Genomic DNA, 23,041 nt, shown 5'->3' with positions numbered 1-23,041 from the left:
GAAGGCTTAATAAGGTTCAGTGTCTAAGTTTGTGAATGACATTGATCACACATGTATTGTTCATGGACAAAAGTTGTCCTAGTTTGTAAAACAAATTTTAAGTCTCCCGTTTTATTTTGTGATCCTAAACAAGATAACATTTCATTGGAATAGTAATTTTCTTGGAAATCAGAAAGAACTTAAGAATAAAATTGATGGGGTCCAGAAATACAGAAGTTGGGAATTCCTTGGCGGTCCAGTGGTTAGGACTCAGCACTTTCCCAGCTGGGGTCCCTGGTTTGATCCCTGGTTGGGGAACTAAGATCCCAAAAGCCGCATGGTGCGGCCAAAAAAAAAAAGAAAGAAAAAGAAATAGAAAAATAAAAGCAAAAGTTAATTTTAAATCTTTTAACTTCTTCTGTCATTGTATAAAACGAAAATATCTATATTTAGTTGGATTTGCATGGGCTTTTTACGAAAGTAGAAGATAACTGGTCTGAGTCAATAAGCCCCCTGCTCACTGGTTCATTTATTCCGCAGAACTCCACGGAGGCTCTGCTCTCCGGAAGGGCCTGTGTTAGTAGCGGGAACGCTAGGAAAAGCAGGACACACCCACACCTAGGGGGATGGTCTAGGAGCCGCAGTCACATGAGGAAGGTGGTGAGACGTCCCCTAAAAGTCCCACAGAACAAGTCAACACGGGACGAGGCGGTGGGGCTCCAGGAGCGAGCCCTGGAGTGTAAGTGCCCCGAGCCAGGGCAGTTTGGGCCTTTGGGAAGCGGGGCTTCCTTCCGTGGGAGGTGATGGTGACGGAGCTGCATATTCTCTGACATGACCGGGACAAGAAACCGCCCAACCAAAGGCCAGAGGAGAGAGGGGAAGGGTCTGTGACCCAAACAATATGAGAAATAACTGCCCGTCGTCAACGTTCCCACAGACGCCAGGTCCTGTGAGCTGCTTCACGAAGCTCACGCGCATCCCTGCAGCCCCTACAAGACACGGCTCGTCACACCCACTCGCTTCACAGGTGAAGAACCTGAGGCCACGGGGCTTGGGAATCTTCCCAGGGTCACGTGCTGCTAAGTGACGGGGTGGGGACCAGAGCCCTGGTCTGACTTCCTCTCGAGCCCACGCTGTGCCCACCCACCCCCCGGTCCGTGGCCGACCTCCTGACTGGCGACCCATCGCTCTTCTCGGTGCTACACGGTGTCTTTCAGTTGACAAAAAGCAGGCCCAAGAAAGGAAGGTGCCAAGGAGAAGCAGAGGCAGTGTGGGGCTGGTCTGTGGTTTGCTGAGATCCGCCACTGCCAGGTGCCGGCATTTCTGTCCAGTGCCGGCACCTTCCCGCGTGACGGCGCCCCGTCCCTGTTCCTGCCCTGGGGCCCTCCTGCCCAACGGGAGCCCGGCCTGCTGAGCTGCTCATGGCTGAGCCACGGGCAGGGAGGGACTGAGACTGCCTGGGACTGACTGTAAGGCCCCAGTGCCTACCGGGACAAGGCCCCTCCAGGAGCCTCCTCAGATACTGGAGGGAAGTGAACGCTGGCAGACACCCCGAGACCCTGGCGGCAGCGAGGGAGGGGAGCGGCTGGAGGGCCTCCGGGCTGGGGGCATCAGGGCGCGGAAGCCAAGGGCAGGGGCCGCAGGGCGAGGCTGGGAAAGGCAGGCCTTGGACGTCACCAGGGCTTGTGCCTGCCCAACTGAAGGGTCCCGAGACCCGGCTGAGAAAGACCCCCACGGTGCCACACAAACCCACTGCCGGGGCCTGGCTGGCACCTGGGAGGGAGGGGGACCAGGAAGGAGGCAGCTCCTACGGGACCCAGGGGGCGAGGGAGGGCCCGAGGAGGGGGGCAGCAGGCAAGGCCACACAGGCGGGCCCGCCCAAGGAGGCCCCAGCCTTCGGGCCCCTTCCGAGGAGCCACCGACGGCCTCCACCGAAATTCGCAGCCTCCGAGGTCACGTCCCTGCAGGAGGAACTGACCTGAAAGAATGCTTTGTAAACCACTTTAGAAGCACAAAGACCAGGGAGCAGGCCCGAATCTAGGCCTGGGAGCTCCATCCAGGATGCCAGTCCTTAGGCTGAAAGGCACCTCGGGAGGTCCTCTTCCACACCCTCTTAGCTCTCCCCTTTCAGAAATAGGGCAGTGGCGCTCACAGAGGGCAGACGACCCTGCTTAGTGGCAGAGCTGGGACAGGGGACCTCGGATCCTCGCAGACGGGCCTTTCCAAGGTGCCACTCTGTCCCCTCCACAGTGGCTATGAAGGACAAAGTTGCCCACAACGGCCAGAGAACGCGCATCGCCAAACCCACCATGCTATCCTCCCACCTGCGGTGAAGACGGACGACTCTCATTCGGGTTTCGGCGCGTCTGACACCCAGACCCTCATCTATTTCCAAATGCACGTGGACGGGGGCTTCCTCCGGTCACGTCTAGGTCGGCAAGTAGGAAATTTCCTTGGGAGTCAGTCCGTGTCACTTAGGCCCGTTCAAAAGCGTCTAAGCTGAAAGCAAACAAAATCATTCTATGTATCCTCAAGGTAACAGCGAGACAGGGCCCCGGGGGTGGAGGTGGAGGTGGAGGTGGAGGTGGAGGTGGGGCAGGGGCGGGCGTGGGGAAGGAGAGCAGGGCTGGCCTGGGAGCGCACCAGTGAAATGCTCGCTTTCAATGGGACAGGCTACACGCTGAAGCCCCAAATCAAGTCCTTCAAAGGGCAAGTACCCACAGAGACCCAAGGTGGACGTGGGAGGCCAGGATCGGGGGCAGCAGAAGCCAAACCACCCCACTGCGGAAAGGAAACAGGGCTTTCGAGGCAGCCCGCAGGGAAGCTGAATCCGACGGTCTGGGAAGGCGATGGGAAAAGGACACACGCAGGTGTTCCAAAAGTGAGCACTCTTGGGCCACGAGAAGGGCTTCTACGGGAAGAAATGGGACGCTGAAGACAATCCCTCTGTGATCCGCACAGGGATGAGGTCTGGGGCAGGCAGAGCTCAAAAGGAGGCTCGATGCCCAGCGGAGGGCACGTGGCTATGCCCTCCCACGCGGCATCGGCGGCATGGGCAGGGCTGTGTCTGAGGTGCTTGGGGAACACTCGAGTTGAATGTGAGGTCACGCACAGCCCTACTCTGGGGACAGCTTGACCTGGGAGGCAGGAAATCAGGACTCTTTGTTTGGGCCCGTCTGAGCGGGACCGACCAGCTGGCAGGATCAGCTGCAAGCGACCAGAGCCGGAAGGGGGATGGGGGGGGGGGGGTGGGCACCGGCTCAGGCTAGGCCAACCAGCCCACTAGGGACCCCCATCTTCTGGGAGGGACAGTCGCCAGGGGCCCACGTGATCTCTGTGGTCTCAGTGGCAGCCAAGCTATGCCTCGCCAGGGCCTGGCCCTTGAGCAAATCGGAAGCCAGCATCAAGGGATGGGAGTGGGGACAGGATCACGTTTCTCAACCCATCCGGGGCCTGGCCCCTTGAAACAAGGTGCCTGGCGGCAGACGGGAGGCTTTCCCGGGAACTTGAACCATACTTTTCGAGACTTTTAGAAAAAAAGACAGACGCCGGGGATCCCCCACCCCGTCCCCATCCCCTCCCCCACACTTGGCCAGGGCTCCCTCTCCAGACCGCCTTTGTGACATCACGTGACCAATAAAGAAGACTGCGACTTAAGTGGCTGTTTGCCCCACTACCGAGATTCTAGAACCCGGCGGACAGTATTTACTGGGCATCCCCGCTCTGGTCCAAGGCATCTGTGCCCTGAGAGTTCAGTTGATACGGTCTCGGGTGGAGAATGCTCCCAATCTAGACTGGCTCCATGGCTAGTCAGAGTAGCGACGAGCTGTGTACAGTCACGCTGGGCCCATCGGCTGACGCAGAGCCAGCAACGTGGGTCCCCTCTCGTGCGTCCCCGGATCCAAATGTGGACTCAAGGGAGAGTTCGGAGAAGCAGGGTGACCAAGCCGAGAGCCCAGATCCTGGCTCCCAAGACAACCCACCACCACAGGGCCCAAACAACGGTGTGGCCAACGAGAGTATTCTTGAGCTCTCCTTCCCAAGAAAGCTCTGGAGGATGGTGGAGGATCCCGCCTTCACCTCTGTGCGCTGGAACGACGAGGGAGACACGGTGATCGTCGAGCAAGACCTCTTCCGCAGGGAGGTTCTTCGCCGCAGAGGCGCAGACAGGATTTTCAACAGGGACAGCTTGAAGACTGTCATCCGCAAACTGAACCTGTACGGGTTCAGCAAAATACGCATGACCAGCCGCCCTCCAGGGAAGAAGAGGCTGATGGTAAAGTAGGAAGCCCTTCCGTTGCCCATGTTCTCTTGTTATTCGAACACATTCCGGGGAGGCCAGGTGGGCCACGTGCTGAACGGGTTTCATTTCCGAGAATAACTTACTTCACGTGAGAAGGTAGTTAAGGAAAGATGAGAAGGTAGAGCCCGTGGCATTCAGCCACAGCCCCTTAGAGAGAACCTGCAGGTGTGCCTACAGACCCTCTCGAGAGGCCACGAGATGTCAGGTAGCCACAGTAACTCCTCGACCGAGGCTCGCCTCGGGGAGCTCTAGGGAGCGCACACTCTAGGGCGGAATAACCTGCCAGGAACTTAAAGAGACCTTTTCTCCATAGTCAGATAAGACCATTATGATGGACCAGGGTGGGGGTGGGGGGCGGCACGGGGCGGGGGTGGGAAGGAATGGGTATTTTCTCCCAGAATGGCTAAAGTGATTCGTTTCATTTCCTATCTACCGCAACTCCAACTTTCAGAGAGACAAGCCTCTGCTCATCGAGAACATTGAGAGAAAAGGCAACCTGGGAGCAACTGCTCAGCCCGGGACCAGAGCAACAGCCCTAAAGAGAAAGAAGCCAGTGGCTGCTACCAGAAGCTCCCCACGAATCCATTCCAACGACTCCACCACCCAGAAGAAAGCCCCAAGTGCTCAGGGGCCCAGCGGTACCCAGTCTTCGCTGTTCTCTAGCATGTGCTCTACGAGCGGTGGGGCGGGACGGGCCAGGGAAAACCATCCCCCCAGTGAGCAGGGAGGCCCGAGTGGGGAGGGCACTCCCTGGAATGTCACTTCTGTGCCCCCGGCTACCGCCGGAAGGGACGACGCCAGGGAGCTGCCCGCCAGCCCCACGGTTTACCCGGCTTATGGCTCGGAGATGCCTGTGGACAACGGCTGTTCCTCCCTCCTGCCGGCGGCCCTTTCTGCCTTGTCCCCGAACGAGGTCCCTGAGGTGGATGAGGAGCAGGAGGGCTCCTCAGATTGCAGGTGTGCTCTCCGAGAACAGTTCAAGGACAACTGCGATCCCTGAGCTCGCAGGCCCCTGGGAACACACGAAAAGCCCCATCTCATAACCAAGAATCTGTTTTCGTCTCTAATAAAGAAAAGCCAAAGTCCACAGGAGTAAATAAAGAATCGAACGAGAATTGCGAGTCTTGTGTCCTTTCTAACCGTCTGTCCTATTCACACATCTCAGTGGACGGGCCCGACGAGGCTGGACACCCACCCACCCCCCCCCCCCCGGCAGGCTTTGGTCCCCGCCGTCCCCTTTCATTTGAAGCAGCAGCATTTCCCACGCTCAGCCACGGACGTGGCTAGGGAGCGCTGAGGCCGGCCCAGGACAGGCTGGCCCCTGGGCCTTGCCTGCCAGTCAGGAGGCAGCACAGCCTGGCTCCTGACCTCAGGGGTGTCACCTTCCATTAGTCATGCATCCTGAAGCAGAAGGGGCTTCCTCCTGGGTCCCCCTATGATGCCAGAAGTTTCTGACCCGCAGCTGAGCGTGTGTCCAGCCCACCATCCAGGGGCCTCCCAAAGAGGCCCGCCGGAAAGGAGGGCCACCCCACCCACCAAGGGAGGCGTGCACACTGCCATCTGCCTCAGAAGAGACGGGCCGTTCCAGCCGACACCTGGGGGAAAGCCCAGCACCCTCAGAGGTTAACAACCCCTAGAAAGCTTGCTAACAGATGACCCCAAACCCCACAGAGAAGTAAGAGATTTCCACAAAGTGAGCGCCAGCCCTTCTCACTTGGCCGTCAGAGCTGTGTCTAGGAGCCTGTCTTCGGACGTGAAGTGGCCGGGCAGCACGTCTAACACACACGCTTCGTGAGCCAAGGGACACTTTACAACAGGGCCAGGGTCACCTGCAAGGACAGACCGCGCCCTGTTTCTGGGCCTGCGGTCCTCTCCCGCGTGCACGAGGCCCGCCACCGGCCTTCCCCCATTGTTCGTTCCCCAGACGCGGTCCAAACATCTGGGAGTTCTGACCAGGACAAAGCGGGGAAAACGCTAACCGGTCCTCTCAAAACACATTTCTCTCAACCACCCAGAATCAGTAGGGCCAAAACGAGTGGCACTGCCATCTTTTCCTAAAGGTCAAAGTCCTCGAGACTCTGTCGCTGAGCCCAGAGCGGCATCGCACGAGGAGAGTCCCAAGCCCTGTCCCTGCACCAGGTGGGCACGTCTGCTTCCGTGAACGGCACGGAGCGGGCAGCGCTCCCCAGGGCAGGGCCGATTCAGACCGAACCAGACGTGCACGTCCAGGGCGTGAAGGCGAGTGGACGGTGGCACGATGAGCTGCTCTCTCGGTCACCTTCCTCTCGAGAGCCCAGTCTGGTCAGGCCTCCTGCCCAAAGGGGATCAGGTGCTCGGGGATGTCCACCTGGAAGACGTCCTTCCCGCCTCTCCTGGGGACAGGCTGCAGCAGCCAGCGGGGGTTGGCAAGCGCAGTCAGGTACTTCTGCCGCAGGTTGGGCAGCAGGGCTTGATTCTCCAGCTCCGCAGCCTCGTTGGGACCTAAGTTTTCTGGGCACAGCAAAGTGTCCCCAATGTCAACCAGCCCTGTGCACAAAGACAGAAGCACACAGATGGAGAACAAGGTGATTCAAAGTCACGACCGCTAGAGACTAAGACCACATCGCCGAGGGGACCCGGGGTGAACTGGGTCCCTCTGGCCGAGCATTCCCCGCCTGCCAACCTCGGTTCAGGGAATTCGGGGCGAGGCCGAGGGAGGGAGGGAGAGCAGTGAAAAGGAGAGGCCTGGTGCTCCACGACCCCACCAAGGCCCAGGCTGCTCCCAGCCCGACCGCTGCAGGCAGCAGGTACAGGTCAGGAGGGCCCCGGCCGCCGCTGCGGGGAGCCTACGGGCAATCAGGTCCCTGAGCGACTCACCGGGGGCCAGTGGTTGATGCGGGACCTCCACCCCCACCCTGGGGGGGTTTAGGGGACTTCCTCAGGATGCCGCGGGCAGCGGGGGTGAGGCAGGCGCGTGAAGCCGGGCGGGCAGCCCGAGTCCCCAGGTCCCCCTCACACGCAGCTCTGGCTGCCGTGCTGCCTCCCGCGGGCTCTGCCACGGCGCGCACACACACGCGTGTACACGTGCGCGCGCACACGTACACACACGGAGACGAGCACCACGGGCAGAGCCGTACCCGCCTCTGCCTCTCAGAGCACAAAGGGGGACTGAGGCCCAGAGTAGCGGGGAGGGGACCCGGGCCCGCCGACCCCCAGCCCAGGGACCTTCCCGGCCCCTCCGAAGGTGAGGTGCCTCAGGAAAACTAACCCTAACCCCACATCGACCGGTTCAAAAGAAAACGAGATGCCAAAGCCCCGGGTGAGACCCTGGGGGGCAGCCCCGGGAGGCGATCGTCACTTGCCGGCTATCACTCCGCGGCCGAACTTCTCCCCGTCCCGCAGCAAGGCCTGGATCTGCGCGGGGCTCATCCCCAGCCTCTCGGCCAGCAGCTCCCTCCAGGCCGCGTCCTCCCAGTCCCTGCGCGCGATGTGGACGGCCAGGGTGCGGTGCCGGTGGCCGCTCAGCACGGGCCGCCACCGCGTCTCCAGCGTCTTCACCCCATTTAAGACGAAACCCGCATGAGGCTGCCGGAAGGACAGGCAGCCGAACTTCATCTCCCAGAGCTCCCAGGGCCTCACGCGGCTGCGGAAACACAGAACCGTAACGGTCAAGGAGCCTGGCGTGCCGGCCTCCGAGCTCATGACCCGTGGGCCTGACCTCAGCCCCGGGGGCCCCCCGGGCGCCAGCCCCTTCCATCCGTCTCCGTGCCGTCAGCTGACAGGGGGTGCCGACCGGGGGGATCTGTCCATCAGATGGAGTCCGCGGGGAGCTCACAAGGGAGGCCCGGACGGCGAGAGAGAGGCGTGTGGGCAATTCCACGACAGAGGGCACTGGGCCCCGGGCGGCAGAGAGGAGGCAGGGAGGGCCCCTTGGCTTCACAGCCCAGTGGCCGGGCTCTGGCCCTCTCCCGGCTCAGACGGGGACAGCCCTGGGCCTTGGCTTCTCCCTTGCCCCCGGCCCCGCAGCTCCCTGGCCCTGCCACTGCCCATGCTCTGCAGATCCCCCATCTTACCCCAGGGCTGCTGAGTGCAAATCCTTGGCAACCAACCTTGGCTCGGCCCTGGGGATGCCCTGGCTGTCACGTGGCCCTGCCAGGTGTCTCTTCCCCGCGCCTTGGGAGCCACCCTCCTCCCACCCCTTCCTGCACCACTGCTTCCACCCCGGCCCGGAGCCCGAGAAAGGATACGTGACGGCAGGAACTACTGGCACTGGTGCACGCTCCGTCTCCACGCCAGGACCTGGGACGGGCACCATCCAGGGAACACAGACTTCAATCCTCAAATAACCCTGGAGATTACCGTCACCCCGCTCTGCAGCTGAGGAGGCGCCGAGGGATAGAGAGACAGCGGGTGGTTCCAGGGGAGCTGACTCCACGCACCCCCGTCCTCGCCTGCTTTCCTTGTACCTGGGGGTGGGGGGGCGGGGGGAGGGTCCCTGCTCACTGAGGACAGAGGAGCAGGGGAGCCGCGGGCCTGAAAGTCAGCCAGGTCACGGCACCGCACGGAGCCTCCACTTCCACGTGGCTGTGAGGACGGGGGACAAGGCCGCAAAGGCAGCCAGCCCAGGACCTTCCAGGGCTTTCCTTCCCCGAGCAGAGCGGAGCCACGTTTCTCTCCAGGGCCCATGAGGCCCCACATGATCTGGCTCCTCCCCCTGGCTGCCTGCTCTCCTCGCCCCTGGATTCACCCCCTGCAGCCATGAAGGCCTTCCTTCCATCCCTGGAACGTTCCGCGTGTGCTCCTACCTCAGAAGCCTTTGGAGGGTGTTAGGGGTCACACCGTGCCCCTGAAATTCACGTGCTGGAATCTCAACCCCCAAGTACCTCAGAGCGTGAGCCTACCTACAAAGGAAAGGTCTTCACACAGGTGATCAAGGTCAGATGAGCTCATTAGGGTCGACCCTCCTCTAACAGGACTGATGTCCCCATAAAATGGGGCCAGTTAGAGACAGACCGGCACACAGGAGAGCCAGCAAAGCCCCGGGAGTGAGGGGGGGGCGGGATGGGACAGATTCCCTCCACAGCCCTCACGAGAGCCACCATCAGCCGCACCTAGATCTCGGGCTTCTGGCCTCCAGAACCACAAGGCAATACGTTCTGTAGTTTAAGCCACCCAGACTGTGGGACTCTGACACGACTGCCCGGGCAAGCGATCACAGAGGGTCAGCCCTGCCCTGGACACCTCTCCACGCGGGGGTGGGGGATGACTTCTCCGCTCACGAAACCTCGGGAACACTGCTTCACGTCTGTACGTCTTCATCTGTCCTATCTGCACCGCCCACACGGTACCCCGTCGTCGGCTGCCCCACAGGTTACTGACTCTTCCCCCTGCCGAGGGGGACTCACAGACTGCTTGGCGCTTTCTGCCCCTCTAGACACTCAACACGACCACACACTCGCTAACTGAAGCCCCGGGTCGGAGGAGGCCCGCGTCACACGGCACACATCCCGAGACGCTGACACGCGCCGGCAAACGGCCTTCCGCAAAGGCTCCCCCGTGTACACTCTGCCAGCCACGGGCGAGGCTGCCGTGCCCTCACGCACTGGCGGGCCCCCGAGCACCATCATCCCGCTTAACCTCTGCCAACCCGATGGGTGACAAAGGGTCGCCCTCCTCACTGCGTTCGGGTTAGTTACGAGGGAGGCTGGCCAGTCCCTGGGGCCTGGCCGTTTCTCTGGCTCCTACTGGGGTGTGTGACCGGACCCCAGGCTTGCCCGCGGTTTCCGCCACTCAGCTTCCCAGCCAGCCCCTTCCTCACGGGCGCCACCAGATCACAACCATGGGGCCCGAGCCGTGCGGGCGGAACCCCTGGGGAGAATCCCTCGGGAAGAAGGGGGCTGAGTGCCCTCCTACCTCTCGACGCAGAGGGTGCCTGCTTGGCGGCCAGAGGAGAAGACACTCTTCCACTTGTCTCGGCGTCTTCACCTGCACGAGGACCAGAGGGACAAGGAGAAAAGTCATCAGCCACACAGCAATGCTGGCCAAGGAACCACAACGGTCTTCTCCTCGGCAGGGACCGGAGACCACCAGGACCCAGGAGGGCCCAAACGATGAGAAGCACACGTGCCGGCTCCCTCAGGGTTGGTTCTGCTCATCAAGGCGACGACCCTGTCCCCGCCCGGCTGGGCCGGGGACCCCACGATGCCTCAGCCCGCAGCACAGAAGCCCATCCCACAGGAGTGACGGTGATCTTACAGCCCAGCAGCTCCCGCATCCAACAGGGGAAAACGACACCTCCCCTCACGCTGCCACGCGGGAAGGATCTGGGGAGCCCCACACTCCTTGCCCCTCAATGGACTCCTGGGTGGGTCCCAGCGGGAGGGGAGCCGCGGACAAGCAGCTGAGCCCCGCAGGGCAGGGAGGCGGGTGGGGGGTGCCCGCGGGAGGCGGGAGGGCAGGACTGCGGGCGGCGGGTGCGTGTGGACCAGCGCGCATCGCGGGACACACACGTGGAAGGATGGCGGGCGGGGACGGTGGCGGTGGAGGGGACAGGAAGGTGCGGCCTTGGCCGCCCCGCGCGCGCGCGCCCCGACGCAGAGCCCGGGAAACTCCCGCCCGGAGGTACCGTCCGCGAGCGCGGCGGGTCCTGGCTCCTTGCGGGCGGGGCGAGTCGCGGGCGCACTGGGACGGCCCGGCTGCGGCCACCGGGTAGGACGGTCGTCCGCCTCGGGAAACCGGGACCGGTGACACGTGGCCGCGTCCACAAGCGCTGACGCCCCTTATTTCCGGGGTGAACGCATGTACGTACACACGTACGCACGCACGTACGCACGCACGCAGGCACGCAGGTACGTAGACACGCACTTACGAACAATCGCGCATTCGACGCAGGCCCCGGCCGCTAGGAGACAAGAGTAGGAGCCGCCAGGCCGTGTGGCGGCGCGCGGAAGGCCGGGCCGCTCGGAGGCTCGAGACCGGCGGCGTGGAGCGGCACCCGGAGGAGGACCAGGAAGTGGGCGGGGGAGCGGGTCGGAAGAGAAGGGGCGGGGCTGTGGCGAATAGCTGGGGAGGAGCTGGGGGAGGGGCAGGGCGCAGGTGGGAGGAACTGGGGGAGGAGTATCTGGGGCTGACGTGTGGGAAAGAGCTGGGTGAGGAGGAGCTTCTGGAGGAGGAGGCAGAGCTGGGGAGGAGTGGGGCGGAGCTGGGGAAAAGCCGGGCAGGTGCGGGGCGGGGGCGGAGCTGACAGGGATGGAGCTTGGGCCCCTGGGAACCCATGGAGGGTGGGCGAGGCCAGCTCAGTGGAGGAGGCCAGACGGTGCCCTTTTGAGTCCCTTACCTTAGGCGTCCAGTCCGCGCCGCAACAGTCGGCAAGGGTCAAAGTGGCAGCGACCCAGGGTCCTTAGCGACCGAATCCGAGCCTCAGAATGGACCCCAGGGGACAGGGAGCCGGGGGGGGGGGGGGGGCGGGGGGACGGGGGAGGGAGGGGGAGGGGGAGAGGGCGGGGCCTCTGGGCTGAGTCTCGCACCTCTGGGCTGAATGCCCAGGCCAGCTCCCCTCCAAGCCACCCTGGGACTGCTGCTGGCCGAGTCCTGAGGGACAGTCTTTATCTGGCCTTTTCTGAGGTGAGAAGAAAATGTCTCACTCGGCTTCCTGTTGCCCCTGGGACCTGGCATGTCCCAAACAAAGCCAACTTCCCCTTCAGAGCTGTTTCCTGTCCTCTTCCTCCCAGTGGTGGTGGTGGGGGGGTGGGGGGGGCGGGGCCTCAGCCCACTCAGTGTCTCCCACCTGGCTCTGCTCCTCCTCGCGTTCCTTACCGCCGCCCTCCCTCCCATTTCCTTGGTGATCAAGTCCTGTGTCCCTGCCTCCCAAGTGCCTGCTCAGAATAAATGCTCCTCTTTCTGTCCCCACTGCTACTGGCTGACTTCAGGCCTCATGACCTAGGGCCGGTGCTGTCACCTGAGTCTCCCCACCGGCCGGGACGCCTCCTGTCGCTCCTCCTCCAGTGGGTGCCCCACAGGCCATCGGTTCCGTGTCACACCGCACATCTGTCCTCGTCAACCCCGGACTGAAAACCCTGCCGAGCCCTCTCCTGTTTAAGCCCCAACACCTCCTTGGTGCCCTGGGAGGGCCTTCGAGTGGCCCCGGCTCTCCGTCCTTGTCGCCCAACACCCTGGGTGCCTGTGCTGTCCCTGCACGCTGCGGGCACGCACTCTGCGGGTCTCTACACTTTGGCACGTGCGGTTCCCGCTCCTGGACCCCTGGTTCCTCTTGTGCTGGCAAGCTCCTGTCCTCCTTCCAGGCACAACTGTAACGTCCCCTTCTGCGCCCGCCGCGAGCGTCTGGGGTTCTGGCAGCGCCCTGTGCCTTCCTGCTGCCTCCCTTCGCTGGGCTCTTCTTCCCGGGCTGGAGCTGCTCTCCAGGAGTCCTGGGAAGACAAGGACAGGGTCTTACTCGTTCCTGTAAGCCGGGCGCCTGACACAGCTGCTGCCGAGGGAACGTTGGCTCAACGGAGCACTGCTTTCTCCTCCAGCGAGCCGGCCTCCCCTCTCCTTGCAGAAGCCCGAGGGAACAGGAGTGCCGGCCCCTAGGTGAGGAGCGGAGGGTGCCTTCGCGGATTCGGGGCCTCGGGGCTGCGGGGGACCTGAGCGATCAGCAGCTCCAAGTCCCTCCATGCCGGTGTCCCCTCCTCGGCTCCTCGCCCCAAGCGTGGTTACCAGCTGCGTCCAGACACCCCGGAGCGTCGTCGTCGTGCTTTCAGATCATGAGGGAGGGTCCCGTGAGTGGTGGGTGTGGGCTGCTGGTGTTCCTCCCGAACCCCGTTTTTGAAGAACTAGAAGTTGCCCAGCGAGCTAGAGGCGCGTGATAGGTGGCTGCCGGTTGGGGGACAGCTGTGACGGCGCTACATAAGGACTCCCTTCTCTGACCCTCCCGTGTGTGCTGAGAGGCGGGGAGCCCCAGGTCCCCGGCGCGGGGAGGGAGGTCCGGGGTAGTGGCTGCCAGGCCTGTTCACTGCCGGATGGGCGGGCCCAGGAGGAATGGCCTGGCCGTGTTGCAGGTGGGCGTGGGCTGGTGTTTGGCTGCCCCCGTGAGAGGAGCCCCTTTGCAACTCAGCCTTGATCTTCAGTACAAGTAAGTCAGCGCCGAGCCTTACAACCATCTGATCTCTGACTTCCCAGTGACGTTTTCTCCACCTGCCGCTTCCCACCCCCTGCAGGAACAACGTCCTGGCAGGAACGGGCCTGCTCTCCTTTCCCTCTGCTCATCTGGGTTAGGTCAGCCTTGGCCTCCAGCCTGGCCGCTCCCGCCTTCCGCGGCTCGGGGCTCCTGCTCCCTCCCAGCCCCTGTGACTGCACCCCACGTCACAGGAGTGAGTCTCCTCCTCAAGCTCTGCTTCCTCCCCAGACGCGCTTCTGTCCCCGCGAGGCACCCCGTCTTCCTTTCAGGAAGCCCTTGTCGTTGGCGCCACTGCTCTTTGGGGGACGGCGCCCCCAGGACATCGCCCCCTCTCGGAGCCCAGGGCACCTGGTCTGAGTCCACTTCCCTTTCTGGCCCCCTGCCCGTGGCCCCAGCAGACCTCACTGGCCCTGCGACCCATCTGGGCACTCGCCTTTGCGGCTGCGTCCCCTTCTCGTCCCCGGTGGCCTGGGCCCCTCCAGCCCCCCACCCCAACTGCGTCTTTGAGGCCCGGAGAGGGTTCCAGGTTGCTCCTGCCGCACGTTTTGGGGCGCCACCGGTGTGGGACGGGCTCGACCCAAAGTCTCAGTTTCCCTAGTGTCCTCCTGGGTAGGGCTGGTTTCCTCTCTGAAGCGCCCGTTGCCCATCTTGCCGCTGAGCTGCGTGTCCTTTTTGTGCCGAGTTGTGGGAGCTCCTTTCGGGGTCCGGGTACTAATCCCGCCCTGGTTGTTTGTGTTTCAGATGCCTCCTCCTGCCCCTTGGGGGCTGGTTTCCTCCTCTCTTTGAAGGCCAGCTTTGGACTCCGCATTCGCCTACACCCTCTCCGACCTGTGGAAGTGCCCCAAACGTCAGGGCGTGTCCCGCCGGCCCTCCCGCTGGAGGCTGCCGTCCACTCCCAGGCCCGCCCCCTGGGGCTAGTGGTCCCCGAGGAGACGGTGCCCTGGCGTCCAGCGCTCTGCCCGTGAGAAAGGGCTCCTTCTTGACTGGGTAAGTCAGTCACTCGGTCACCGCCTGGCTTTAGTTCCATGCCGTGGACTCACGCAGGACAAGCCCCGGGGCAGCCGTGCAGCTGCAGGAAGACGGCCGGCGGCCTTGTTTTCTCTGCCCCAGCTCCCGGTTTACCTCCTGCCGCCCCACATCTGGCCTGTTTCTAAGACGTGCTCCCCTGCCCCCGCCTTCCCCTCTGTCCCCTGGGCAGCTCCTGGTGGCCGTGCCCCTCTCCACACGGCCCAGATCGAGGCGTCCAGCCTGAGAACCGCGGGTATTTCTGACTCTGTCTTAGTGACTGGCGCTGCAGGACCTCGGGAAGAAGCTGCACACAGGGGACCCGCAGACGTGAGCAGCCACTTTGCCGCCACTGCTCGGGGTGGTGCCTGCGCAGGGAGCGTGGCACACAGCACAGGGGGACTTCTGTGCGCTTCTGGCGATGCCCCCACTTGCCTTCGCGTTACGGACCGTTACGTCACCTTTGGCTGGGGGCGGGAGATGCTCGGCTCCACGTCTGCGGCACTCCTGAGCCCTCGGGTCTACATCCTCTTTAGCGTCCTCAGTCTCTGGGCGGATCAGCAACGACCCGGGCCCCAGGCCCCCTCCGCAGCTGGAGGGGGCCTTCCCGACATCAGGCCATGGCCCAGTGAATGGGTCCAGCTTACTTGTTTGAGAGATTCAGGAGTGGGGCCTGGGTGCGGGGGTGGGGGTCTGGAGCGAGTGTTGCCATCCCGTAACCGGGGTTACAGGTCTCGGATGACAGGACTGATGGGCTCTGCGTGTAGGGCCCGTTCAGCCGCCTCTTGAGTATCTGGGTGCTCTCTGTGGCGACTTTACAGAGTGCAGAGAGGATGTGAAGAGTCAGGAGCAAGGGACGCCCATAAGGCATCACCTGGAGGCAAGAAGGTTCACGAGTTCACGAGTGGGGCGTGTCTCCCCTGCTCTTTTTCTACACGTTTCTCCTTTACTCGCTGGAGTGCGTGCAGGGTTACCATTGGGCCTTACATCTTCTCACTCACGTTAAGTGTTACCCCAGGTTCTGAAGGATTCCTCGGCAGGCATCTCGCTAAGCCCTGCACCTGGTTCTGGAGGATAGTGGATTGCAGCCTCTCCCTGCTCAGGACCAGCTGACAGATCCTCGGGAACGGCCCTGCGTACCTTGGACCAGTGACAGCCTCTGCTCAGAAACCCCAGCCCAGGGGTCCTCCTGAAGCAGCCGCAGAGACAGACTTTATTGCGTCTCCCACATCAGGGTCAAGCTGGGCCCGGTGTCCAACAGCCTCCAGCTGTCTGGTTGTCCCGCTTCCCGGTGTTGGGTCGCCCAGCGCGGAGCCCGAGGTCCCTTTGGGAGGGGCTGGGGGGGGTCATACGAGTGCCTGCTTGCCGTGGTGCTACAGCGTCCTTCCCCCTGGGGACCCGCCACGTCCCTGGTCCGTGGTTCCACGTCTGAGAACTGGCTCAGGGGCAGGACCTGGGCGAGGGATCATGACTTGTTCACTGGGGCGGCTGCCCTCGGCCTCCTGCCGCCCGTCCTTGCTCTTTTGAGTGTCCGTTTTAGACTGTATCTTGGTCGGTTGCCCATCCATCGAGCCCCCGGGAAGCCGTGTTGTACTGACCACCTGCCCCGCTCGGTGGGTCGGGCCTCCTGGTCAGTGGCGGCCATCGTCATAGCCCCTGGTTTCTGGCCGCTCAGTGGCGCCCCACGACCTCTGCTGCAGTCCCTGGGCGGCGGGGGAGGGCAGGGGGGTCATCCCTTTCCTCCCTCACCAGGCCTGGCGCGCCCGGCCTGTGTTGTGAGGTGACTTCGCTCTGCTTGGGGGTCTGGCAGTGGGCTGACCACCTCGCCCCATTTTTCCTGCACACTGCTGCTTGTAGCGCTTCACGTCCCACGGCAAATTGGGGCGGCTGGCTACCCTGTCTCCTGGGACGGAGGGCACCTGTGGGGAAGGACTCGGGTCATGTTTGCTCCCTCGGGGGTGAGGCGGGGACACCAGCTCTTTAGGGGGAGGGGTGGGCCACTGCCGCAGGCTCAGAAGTTCAGCGACGTCTGGGGAGTCCCGGTCTTCTGGGGCTTCCTCCCAGTCTCCCTGGTCCTCGTGTCAAGGGCGCAGGTTTTCCCGAGTGGGCTTCCGATGCTGGCGGGACAGACGACGTGCCTTGGTTGAACATTCAGCGTCTTTGAGCTTCAGCCACTTCTCTCGAATCCTGGGTTGGACGATTGTCCGCTGCCTGAGATGGGGGCTCCTTTGTAAGGTACTGGGGAGACCCTGGGGCCCCCTTTTTTCTCACTTTGCTCTTCACCCTAAGCTGCTCATCCCCTGTGGTCGGCAAAGCAAAGAAGTCACCTCCCCCTGTGCCCCCCACGTTCCGCACGCCTGGATCTTCTCACCTGCCAGGAAATTCCTCTCCCCCTGCCAGCCCAGCGAAAGTTCTAGCATGAAAGTTCTAGCAGCTGGGCTGTGGCCTTGTGCCCGGGGCTGTCCGCACACCACCCATCCCCGGGGTGGGGTCCTCGTTGCCAGTGGGGCGGGTGATGACAATCCCGTGCCAAGACCCCATGTCATCACCAGCTCCTTGGACCACCCCAGGGCCGGCCGGCTCGGGTTGCGTCCCTCGGGAAGCTGATCCCGGGAGAGAGTTAGTGCCAGAGGCTGGCTGGGGACTCACACCCACTAAGGGGACAGGGAGCAAGCAGGGTTGGGCAGGGTGTCCCTCCAACCTGCGATGTCGACCCGACAGTTTCTGCCAGCCCGTCGGGGAGCTGCAGAGCACGGACGGGCATTAGAGGTCCCCGCAGTGGGCCCCAGTGGTCAGGCCCTCGCAGTGCCTGAGGCCTTGCGATCCACATCGACTGACCGGGAGAACCAGCGCCCGGAATTGGTGCCCGAGGGGTGGCTGCGTGCGCACACGGGGCGCCAGCTGCCTTGGCCCGGGCAGCACCTTGCTCTGCCCTGCGGCCGGCCTGGTGGGAGGTGCTTTGGCTTCTTGTGCATCAGACAACCGCTGGGTTGGGCAGGGGACGTGCTTCCAGGGCGTTGGCTAACTGGCCATCTGTTAGCAGCATCGGTGTCAGCGCAGCTTGATGGGAGAGGGCAGATCTGGATGCCAGACATCATAAGGCAAAGCCCGCTTAAGTCCGCAGACGTCCGACCTGTGAGAGGGTCCTCGACTGTGCAGGGACACGGGTGTCCACTCCCCCTTGTGTTACTCAGGGCTGGTGGGGGAGGGGCATCTTCCAGGCAGACCTGTAAAGCACAGGGTCTGACACGAGGCAGAAGGAGGGGAACGTGAAGAGCGGGGAACCCCTGACTCAGAGCAAGGGGCTGCGGAGGGCTTCAGAGAGGAGGGCCGTCTGGGCTGGGTCTTGAAGTGAGAAGGGTCTCCTTAGCTGGGAGATGGGGGACGGGACCCCTGGAAGGGCCAGACACATTCAGGGGACTGAGACCAGGTGTGTGGCTGGAGCAGATGAGTTTGTGGAGGGCCCCAGCCTGACACCATCACTTCAGGTCCTCTGAGCGATTGTTGGCATAGGTGTTTTAGAGATTTTGATGTGCTGTGAAGTTTCATTCATTGCCTGTAGAGGGAAGTGTGTGTGCAGAGCTACCCAGGTAGGCTGGGCAGGCTCCTGTCGTCCACAGGGAGCAGCGTGGGAGGAAGCACAAGCTCTGCTCTGCCATCACAAACCTGGGATTGATCCCTGGCACCACCACTGCTGGAGTGTGAGTCTAAGCAAATCACTTTACCTCTGTGAGTCTCGATTTCCTCGTCTGAAGGATGGGCATAACGTGAAAGTCTCCCTATAAGGACTAATTTTTTTTATTCTGCCTGGTGGGGGTGAGGGTGACACAGGATGACTCACATGAGAGCAGTCTGTAAACCAGAAAGCACCTATTACGAATAGTGTTTGGAGAGGCACCTCTGTTTTCTCAAGAAGGATTTGCCAGGCTAGAAAGAGTGTGGGAAAGCAGGCCTGTGCCGTGAAGCCTGCAGCTGGGAGACAGGCAGACACTGAAAAGCCTCCAGCTTGGAAAGGAGGAGGAGGACAGTGACACTATCGGACCCCAGTCCCAAAGGTCCTACAGGATATGGTCTGGGGACTTGGGAGCCGTGGGTAGGTTTTGACCAAAGATGTATAGTGGCCCCTGGACACAATAGGAGGCAGCGTGAACTGAGTCAAACCGATAGGGTTTGAGAATTAAGGTCTGTAGCTGCGCCAGGAATCGCTGAAGCTAGGAGCTTCCCTGAACTGTGTGGGAGTTGATGTCAATCTGCTGCCTCGGGTAATACGGGTCTATGATCTGCTCTCCACGATTCCATCAGCCATGATGCTTTGGCAACCAAAAGTGTTTTCACCAGCTTGACCTAAACCCTTTTGGTGGTAAAACCAAAAATGGATGATGGCACAAAGCTATTTATAGCATCCTGAATTTTCTTTATCCCATTTGGTGTTAAGAGTCATGTGGTTCACTGCAGAGAAGTCAGCGTGTTTGCTAGACCCTGCCAGGGTGTCACTGATATATGCTCTGTGTCCCCATCATCTTTATGAATCCTGAAACTCACGTGGCCCCCAAGGCTTTTGGACGAAGCATTGTGCACATGTGATATTAACACCAGTAAGAGCCAACATTTTGACAGAGGCCCAGGGTTCCTGGGTGTGTGACCTTCCTCCAGCCTTCGGCCAGCAGGGATGCCCTTCCTGGGACAGGCAGGACTGAGGCCCAAGCCCCAGGTCACCCTAGATGACTAGACACCCCACCATCTGTCAAACTGCATCAGGATGTGGAATCTCGTTTGGTACCAACCACGGTCTTCCATGGTAGAAATGGGATAAACCTAGAGCTAAAAAGAGGAAGGGCTCTTGGACAGCGTGTGTGTCCACTAGTTGTTTATATCTCTGAAAACCTGTCCGCTGTCTTGTTTCAGGAAATCCCGAGCCCTGTGCCATCTCCCAGTGCCGTCCCACAAAGCCTGGGTCCCCCACACAATTCTGGCATGTTTTGGGATTTAGGAGTCTCTGATTTTGAGAGCTCGGTGATGACACAGGAAGCTCGGCAGCGTCAGGCTCACCCGGTTGCCTTGCTTTCATAGCACACTTCACAAGAGCCCAGTGGGAAATACAGCTGGAGGAGATGAGCTGAAAGGGCGCTGTGCTGCCACAGGTACTAGTTGCTCTGCTGGGCGGCTCCCTCTGTCACTGAGAAGCCTGTCTGTTAACTTTGGACAGGATGGAAAGATGCCTTCAGGGAGTAGCTCCGACGTCTCACTTGCTCCATGCTTAGTAGCTAATAATATTATTAGTATTAACCTGGACCCTAAATTGCAAAGTCCATGTTTTCCCTGAGCAAAATTGGGGTTTTCTGCCAGCCAATGATCTGGAAGCTCGCTCTTGCCTGCCCACCCCTGCTTCTGTGCCTTGGTGACTCTCCATGTACCCTGGTTGCCCATGAGGATGCATGGTGATCAGCCTCACACACAGGGCTGAGCGGCCCAGACCAGTGCCCTGGGCTGGGTTTGTCCTTGGCATTGTGGCCATCATGGCTCAGAGGCTAGGGTTTAAGTTCCAGCCCTGCTGGCGGTGAGATCTTGAGCCAGTGCTGACCCTTCTCCAGCTTCAGTTTGCACATCTGTATGCTGGGCGTAGTAACAGTGCACAGTCCCTGGGGCAGCAGGGAGGATTCCATGAGTTGAAAGGCTAGAATGAATTTGGTGCACAAAGATGTTATGGGGAAGAGAAGCAGGAAAATTATGTTGGGGTCTTTTGCCTGCCTTTGGGCCCCGCCGCCGGCTGACAATTGCAGAAGAAGTGCTCAGTGCTACCTTGCCTCCAGCCTGTTGTGTCCCTCTGGGGTTCTGAGGACTGGTTCTTTAAGCAGCTTGTTGTTGACATAGAAGACAAGTTACACTGGAAATGCGAAACCAGAGTTGCTCTGCTCATAGTGCCAGGAACAAGGTACCAGGAAGATGCCCCACTTGCTCCCTGGAGCCTGTCAGGCAACTGGGTGGGCATCACCTGAGTAAGGCTGGAGTCCCCTGTGCCACAGGCTGCGGCTTCAGAACTGGAAGCATTTCACTGGCCCAGCTGGCATTTGTCTGAAGTTCACGAGCCATGGTGTGGGACTCAGGAGAGCCAGCAATCGCTGCGGCTATGCCCCAGTGAGGCTAGAGCTGGGGCAGGCCAGGTAGGGCAGGATCTGGAACTCCATTGGCAGAACCTGCTACCCACAGCCCCAGATTATTGAGTACCTGCTGGACACTGGGAACAGACCCCTAGGCAGTCTCTTTGTGGGAATTCGCATTTCCTGATGTGGCCAAGGGAAGTTTAGCAGCGGGTCAGGACCACCCTGTGGAGCTAGGATTGAAATTACATCTGTCTGAAGGCAGAGCCCATGCTCATTTAATTGCCCCATCATGTGACCACTCCACGTGCCATCACTCAGAGAGGTCATCCTGTGACCACTCCACGTGCCATCACTCCATGTGGCCAGCTGGAGGCCAGCAAGCTGTCAGGGGCAGTGACGTTGGGCAGCTGGTGGTTTCTGCCGGGGTACAAGGTGAAGGCTAGGACTGGGAGTTTCAAGCTTTTGCTCCTACCTGGGGTTCAAAGGCAACACTTGGGCTCCAAAATTCAATGGAGAGAAATCCCAGCTTTAAGGACTTTTGCAAGCTGTGTTTTGCCTGTGAACACATGTCCTTTAGCAAGAATCCCCTCTGGTATGCCTTCCACCCAAGTGTTTTTATTGGTCCCTTAGAAACTCTTACAGAAGTTTCCCATATTGATAGACTTTTAAATGATGTTACAGAAATATCACATCACACTGATTACACAAGGGGTGACGTCCGCTGCTTCCCAAATGCCACATTTCTTCAAGTAAAACGCAGATGACAGCCTGCGTCATCTATATAAGGAAATCACATCCTAGTAAAGACAGATTTGAAATTCTCATCCCTTTTACTTGTTTTAAAATTATTAGTGCCATATAAAATGAGGGCTTCCTTTTCCTCACCAAGCCCATGCTCCCCTTGCTACCTTTCTGGCGTAAACTACTAACTGCATGAGGACACCGGTCTGATGAGGCACGTGCTAATTCACTGTACCACCGAAGATTCCTTCCACACTTCTGTTCCTCCCTGCCCCTGAAAAGGGCCCCGTTTCGGGCCGTCTTTAGCTATTCCTTCTGTAGATGGACCCAGTCGCGCCTGAGGTGTGTTTCATGGCACAACTATGAGAGGGGCCCCAGAGGGATGTCACCCAAGCCTCACGCTGTTTCCCAGCTCCACTTGTCCCCTGGCTTTGACTGCAGAAGTGCAGAGGGAGAGGGGGTTGCCCTGGCCATCCAGCTGTGGGCTCTCCTTCGCAAGAAACACCCGATTGTCAGAGTCTAAGAGCACAGGTGTGTGATGCCAGACAGGCCTGGGGCTGGCTCGCAGCCCCTCCCCTCACACAGGAAGCCCCCCAACTGTGAGAGTCCTCCTGGAGGTCTCATTATTTCCCTTCCCTGAGGCTCTTAAATCTGGGGGAGTAAGCCGAAATCCTCCCTAGGTGGAAGAGGAACGGGGAAAACCAGGAGGAAGGGGGTGACCAAATGTAACCTCCTCAATTCGGATGCATGCAGCGCAAATGGGGGAAAAAAAAAGATCTGACTAGGCATTTGTTTGTTTTGTTTCAAGCGTGTGCTTCATCTATATATTATTTTAAGGACATGAATCACCAATGCAGTAGCGCCAGCGAACACCAGCGCTTGGGCGGCCCCTGCTGGAGGCTCTTAGAAATTCTCCACTTCCTGGCTCTGACAGCCCTAGAGTTGCCTGCTCCAAGCTAGAGGCCTGTCCTCCCAACCAGAGCCATGCTCGCTGAATCAATGAATGGCAGGATGGAAAAGTCTGGGCTTGAAGGGAAATTGAAGGAAAAAGAGAGTAGAGAGAAGGGAAAGGAAAGACTGTTCACAGGATGATGCAAGATGTCCAGAGACAAATGGGCCTGGGACCAACCTCTTCCACAATGAGAGAATCATCTCACCTTATAAAGTCCTTGACTTAGGGCAGGAGCTCAGCAAATGTCAATGCTGCAGTGATGCCCAGTCCCTCTTCTGCCCCGTCATGTTCCATAAGGCTTTACTTCAACAGAATCAGATTCTGGTTGCGATCCGATTCACCTTCACTCCCCCGGGAGTTCCCAGCCAGAAACCAGCCTATTCCTGCTGTATCATCAACCTTGGGGCAGCCCAGACCCAGCCCCATCCACCTGGCACTCCCCAGGCAGTTAGAGAACAATCCAGCACATCTTGAGACAGCCACTTACGGGAACAGGGCCCTCGGTATCCAGCACATGTGGTGGCAATTGCAGCCCACATCAGGTTCCTTCTCAGATTCAGTTCACATGCCCACAGAGACAAGGGTGCTGCCTGCCTCTCTGTGCAAGGTGAGCTCCGCCTTCTCATCCAAGTCATTCTGCTCATGCTTGTCATCCCAGTGATCCCTCGAAACCCAACAAATAGTGCCAGCCCTGCGGATACAGTGGTGAATGGAAGGGGCAGAGCCTGCCCTCGAGAAGTGCCCGTCCGAGGATCCCAGATCTGGAATGAAACAAGCCTTGAATTCTCGCCCGAGTCCTCATCCTT

The 23,041-nt window shown here is 60.5% G+C and overlaps 3 protein-coding genes across 5 annotated transcripts; 2 read left to right on the top strand and 1 right to left on the bottom strand.

Moving 5' to 3' along the window:
• Positions 1–95: 95 nt before the first annotated feature.
• Positions 96–11,263, bottom strand: EOLA1 (endothelium and lymphocyte associated ASCH domain 1). 3 transcript variants are annotated; one of them, XM_068533140.1, is made up of 4 exons: positions 11,130–11,263; positions 10,175–10,246; positions 7,624–7,904; positions 4,102–6,808 (listed from the first exon to the last, which is right to left on the bottom strand). In XM_068533140.1, exons 3-4 carry the CDS (start codon positions 7,874–7,876, stop codon positions 6,585–6,587), a joined length of 477 nt encoding a protein of 158 aa, XP_068389241.1. In that variant the 5' UTR covers positions 7,877–7,904; positions 10,175–10,246; positions 11,130–11,263; the 3' UTR covers positions 4,102–6,584. The 3 variants fall into 3 exon arrangements, 2 of the variants coding, with proteins under 2 accessions (XP_068389241.1, XP_068389242.1); XR_011072243.1 differs by lacking the exons at positions 10,175–10,246; positions 11,130–11,263 and adding an exon at positions 96–2,478 and having other exon boundaries at positions 5,112–6,808; XM_068533141.1 differs by lacking the exons at positions 10,175–10,246; positions 11,130–11,263 and adding an exon at positions 9,067–9,158.
• On the top strand, positions 3,782–5,282 carry HSFX3 (heat shock transcription factor family, X-linked member 3). The gene is given in 2 exon segments (XM_068533142.1): positions 3,782–4,255; positions 4,692–5,282. Coding segments are annotated over 2 exon segments (1,065 nt in total).
• On the top strand, positions 10,779–22,064 carry LOC137756467 (uncharacterized). The gene is made up of 8 exons (XM_068532709.1): positions 10,779–10,969; positions 11,153–11,481; positions 12,361–12,721; positions 12,819–13,038; positions 13,318–13,391; positions 13,477–13,629; positions 14,178–14,423; positions 14,719–22,064. The coding sequence occupies exons 1-6, from the start codon at positions 10,779–10,781 to the stop codon at positions 13,532–13,534; spliced, it is 1,233 nt and encodes a 410-aa protein (XP_068388810.1). The 3' UTR covers positions 13,535–13,629; positions 14,178–14,423; positions 14,719–22,064.
• The last annotated feature ends 977 nt before the right edge of the window (positions 22,065–23,041 follow it).

This window comes from Eschrichtius robustus, chromosome X, assembly GCF_028021215.1.
Source record: "Eschrichtius robustus isolate mEscRob2 chromosome X, mEscRob2.pri, whole genome shotgun sequence".
NCBI lineage: Eukaryota > Metazoa > Chordata > Mammalia > Artiodactyla > Eschrichtiidae > Eschrichtius > Eschrichtius robustus.
The sequence above is the reverse complement of the archived record's forward strand: the minus strand, read 5'-3'. Positions and strand labels throughout refer to the sequence as shown.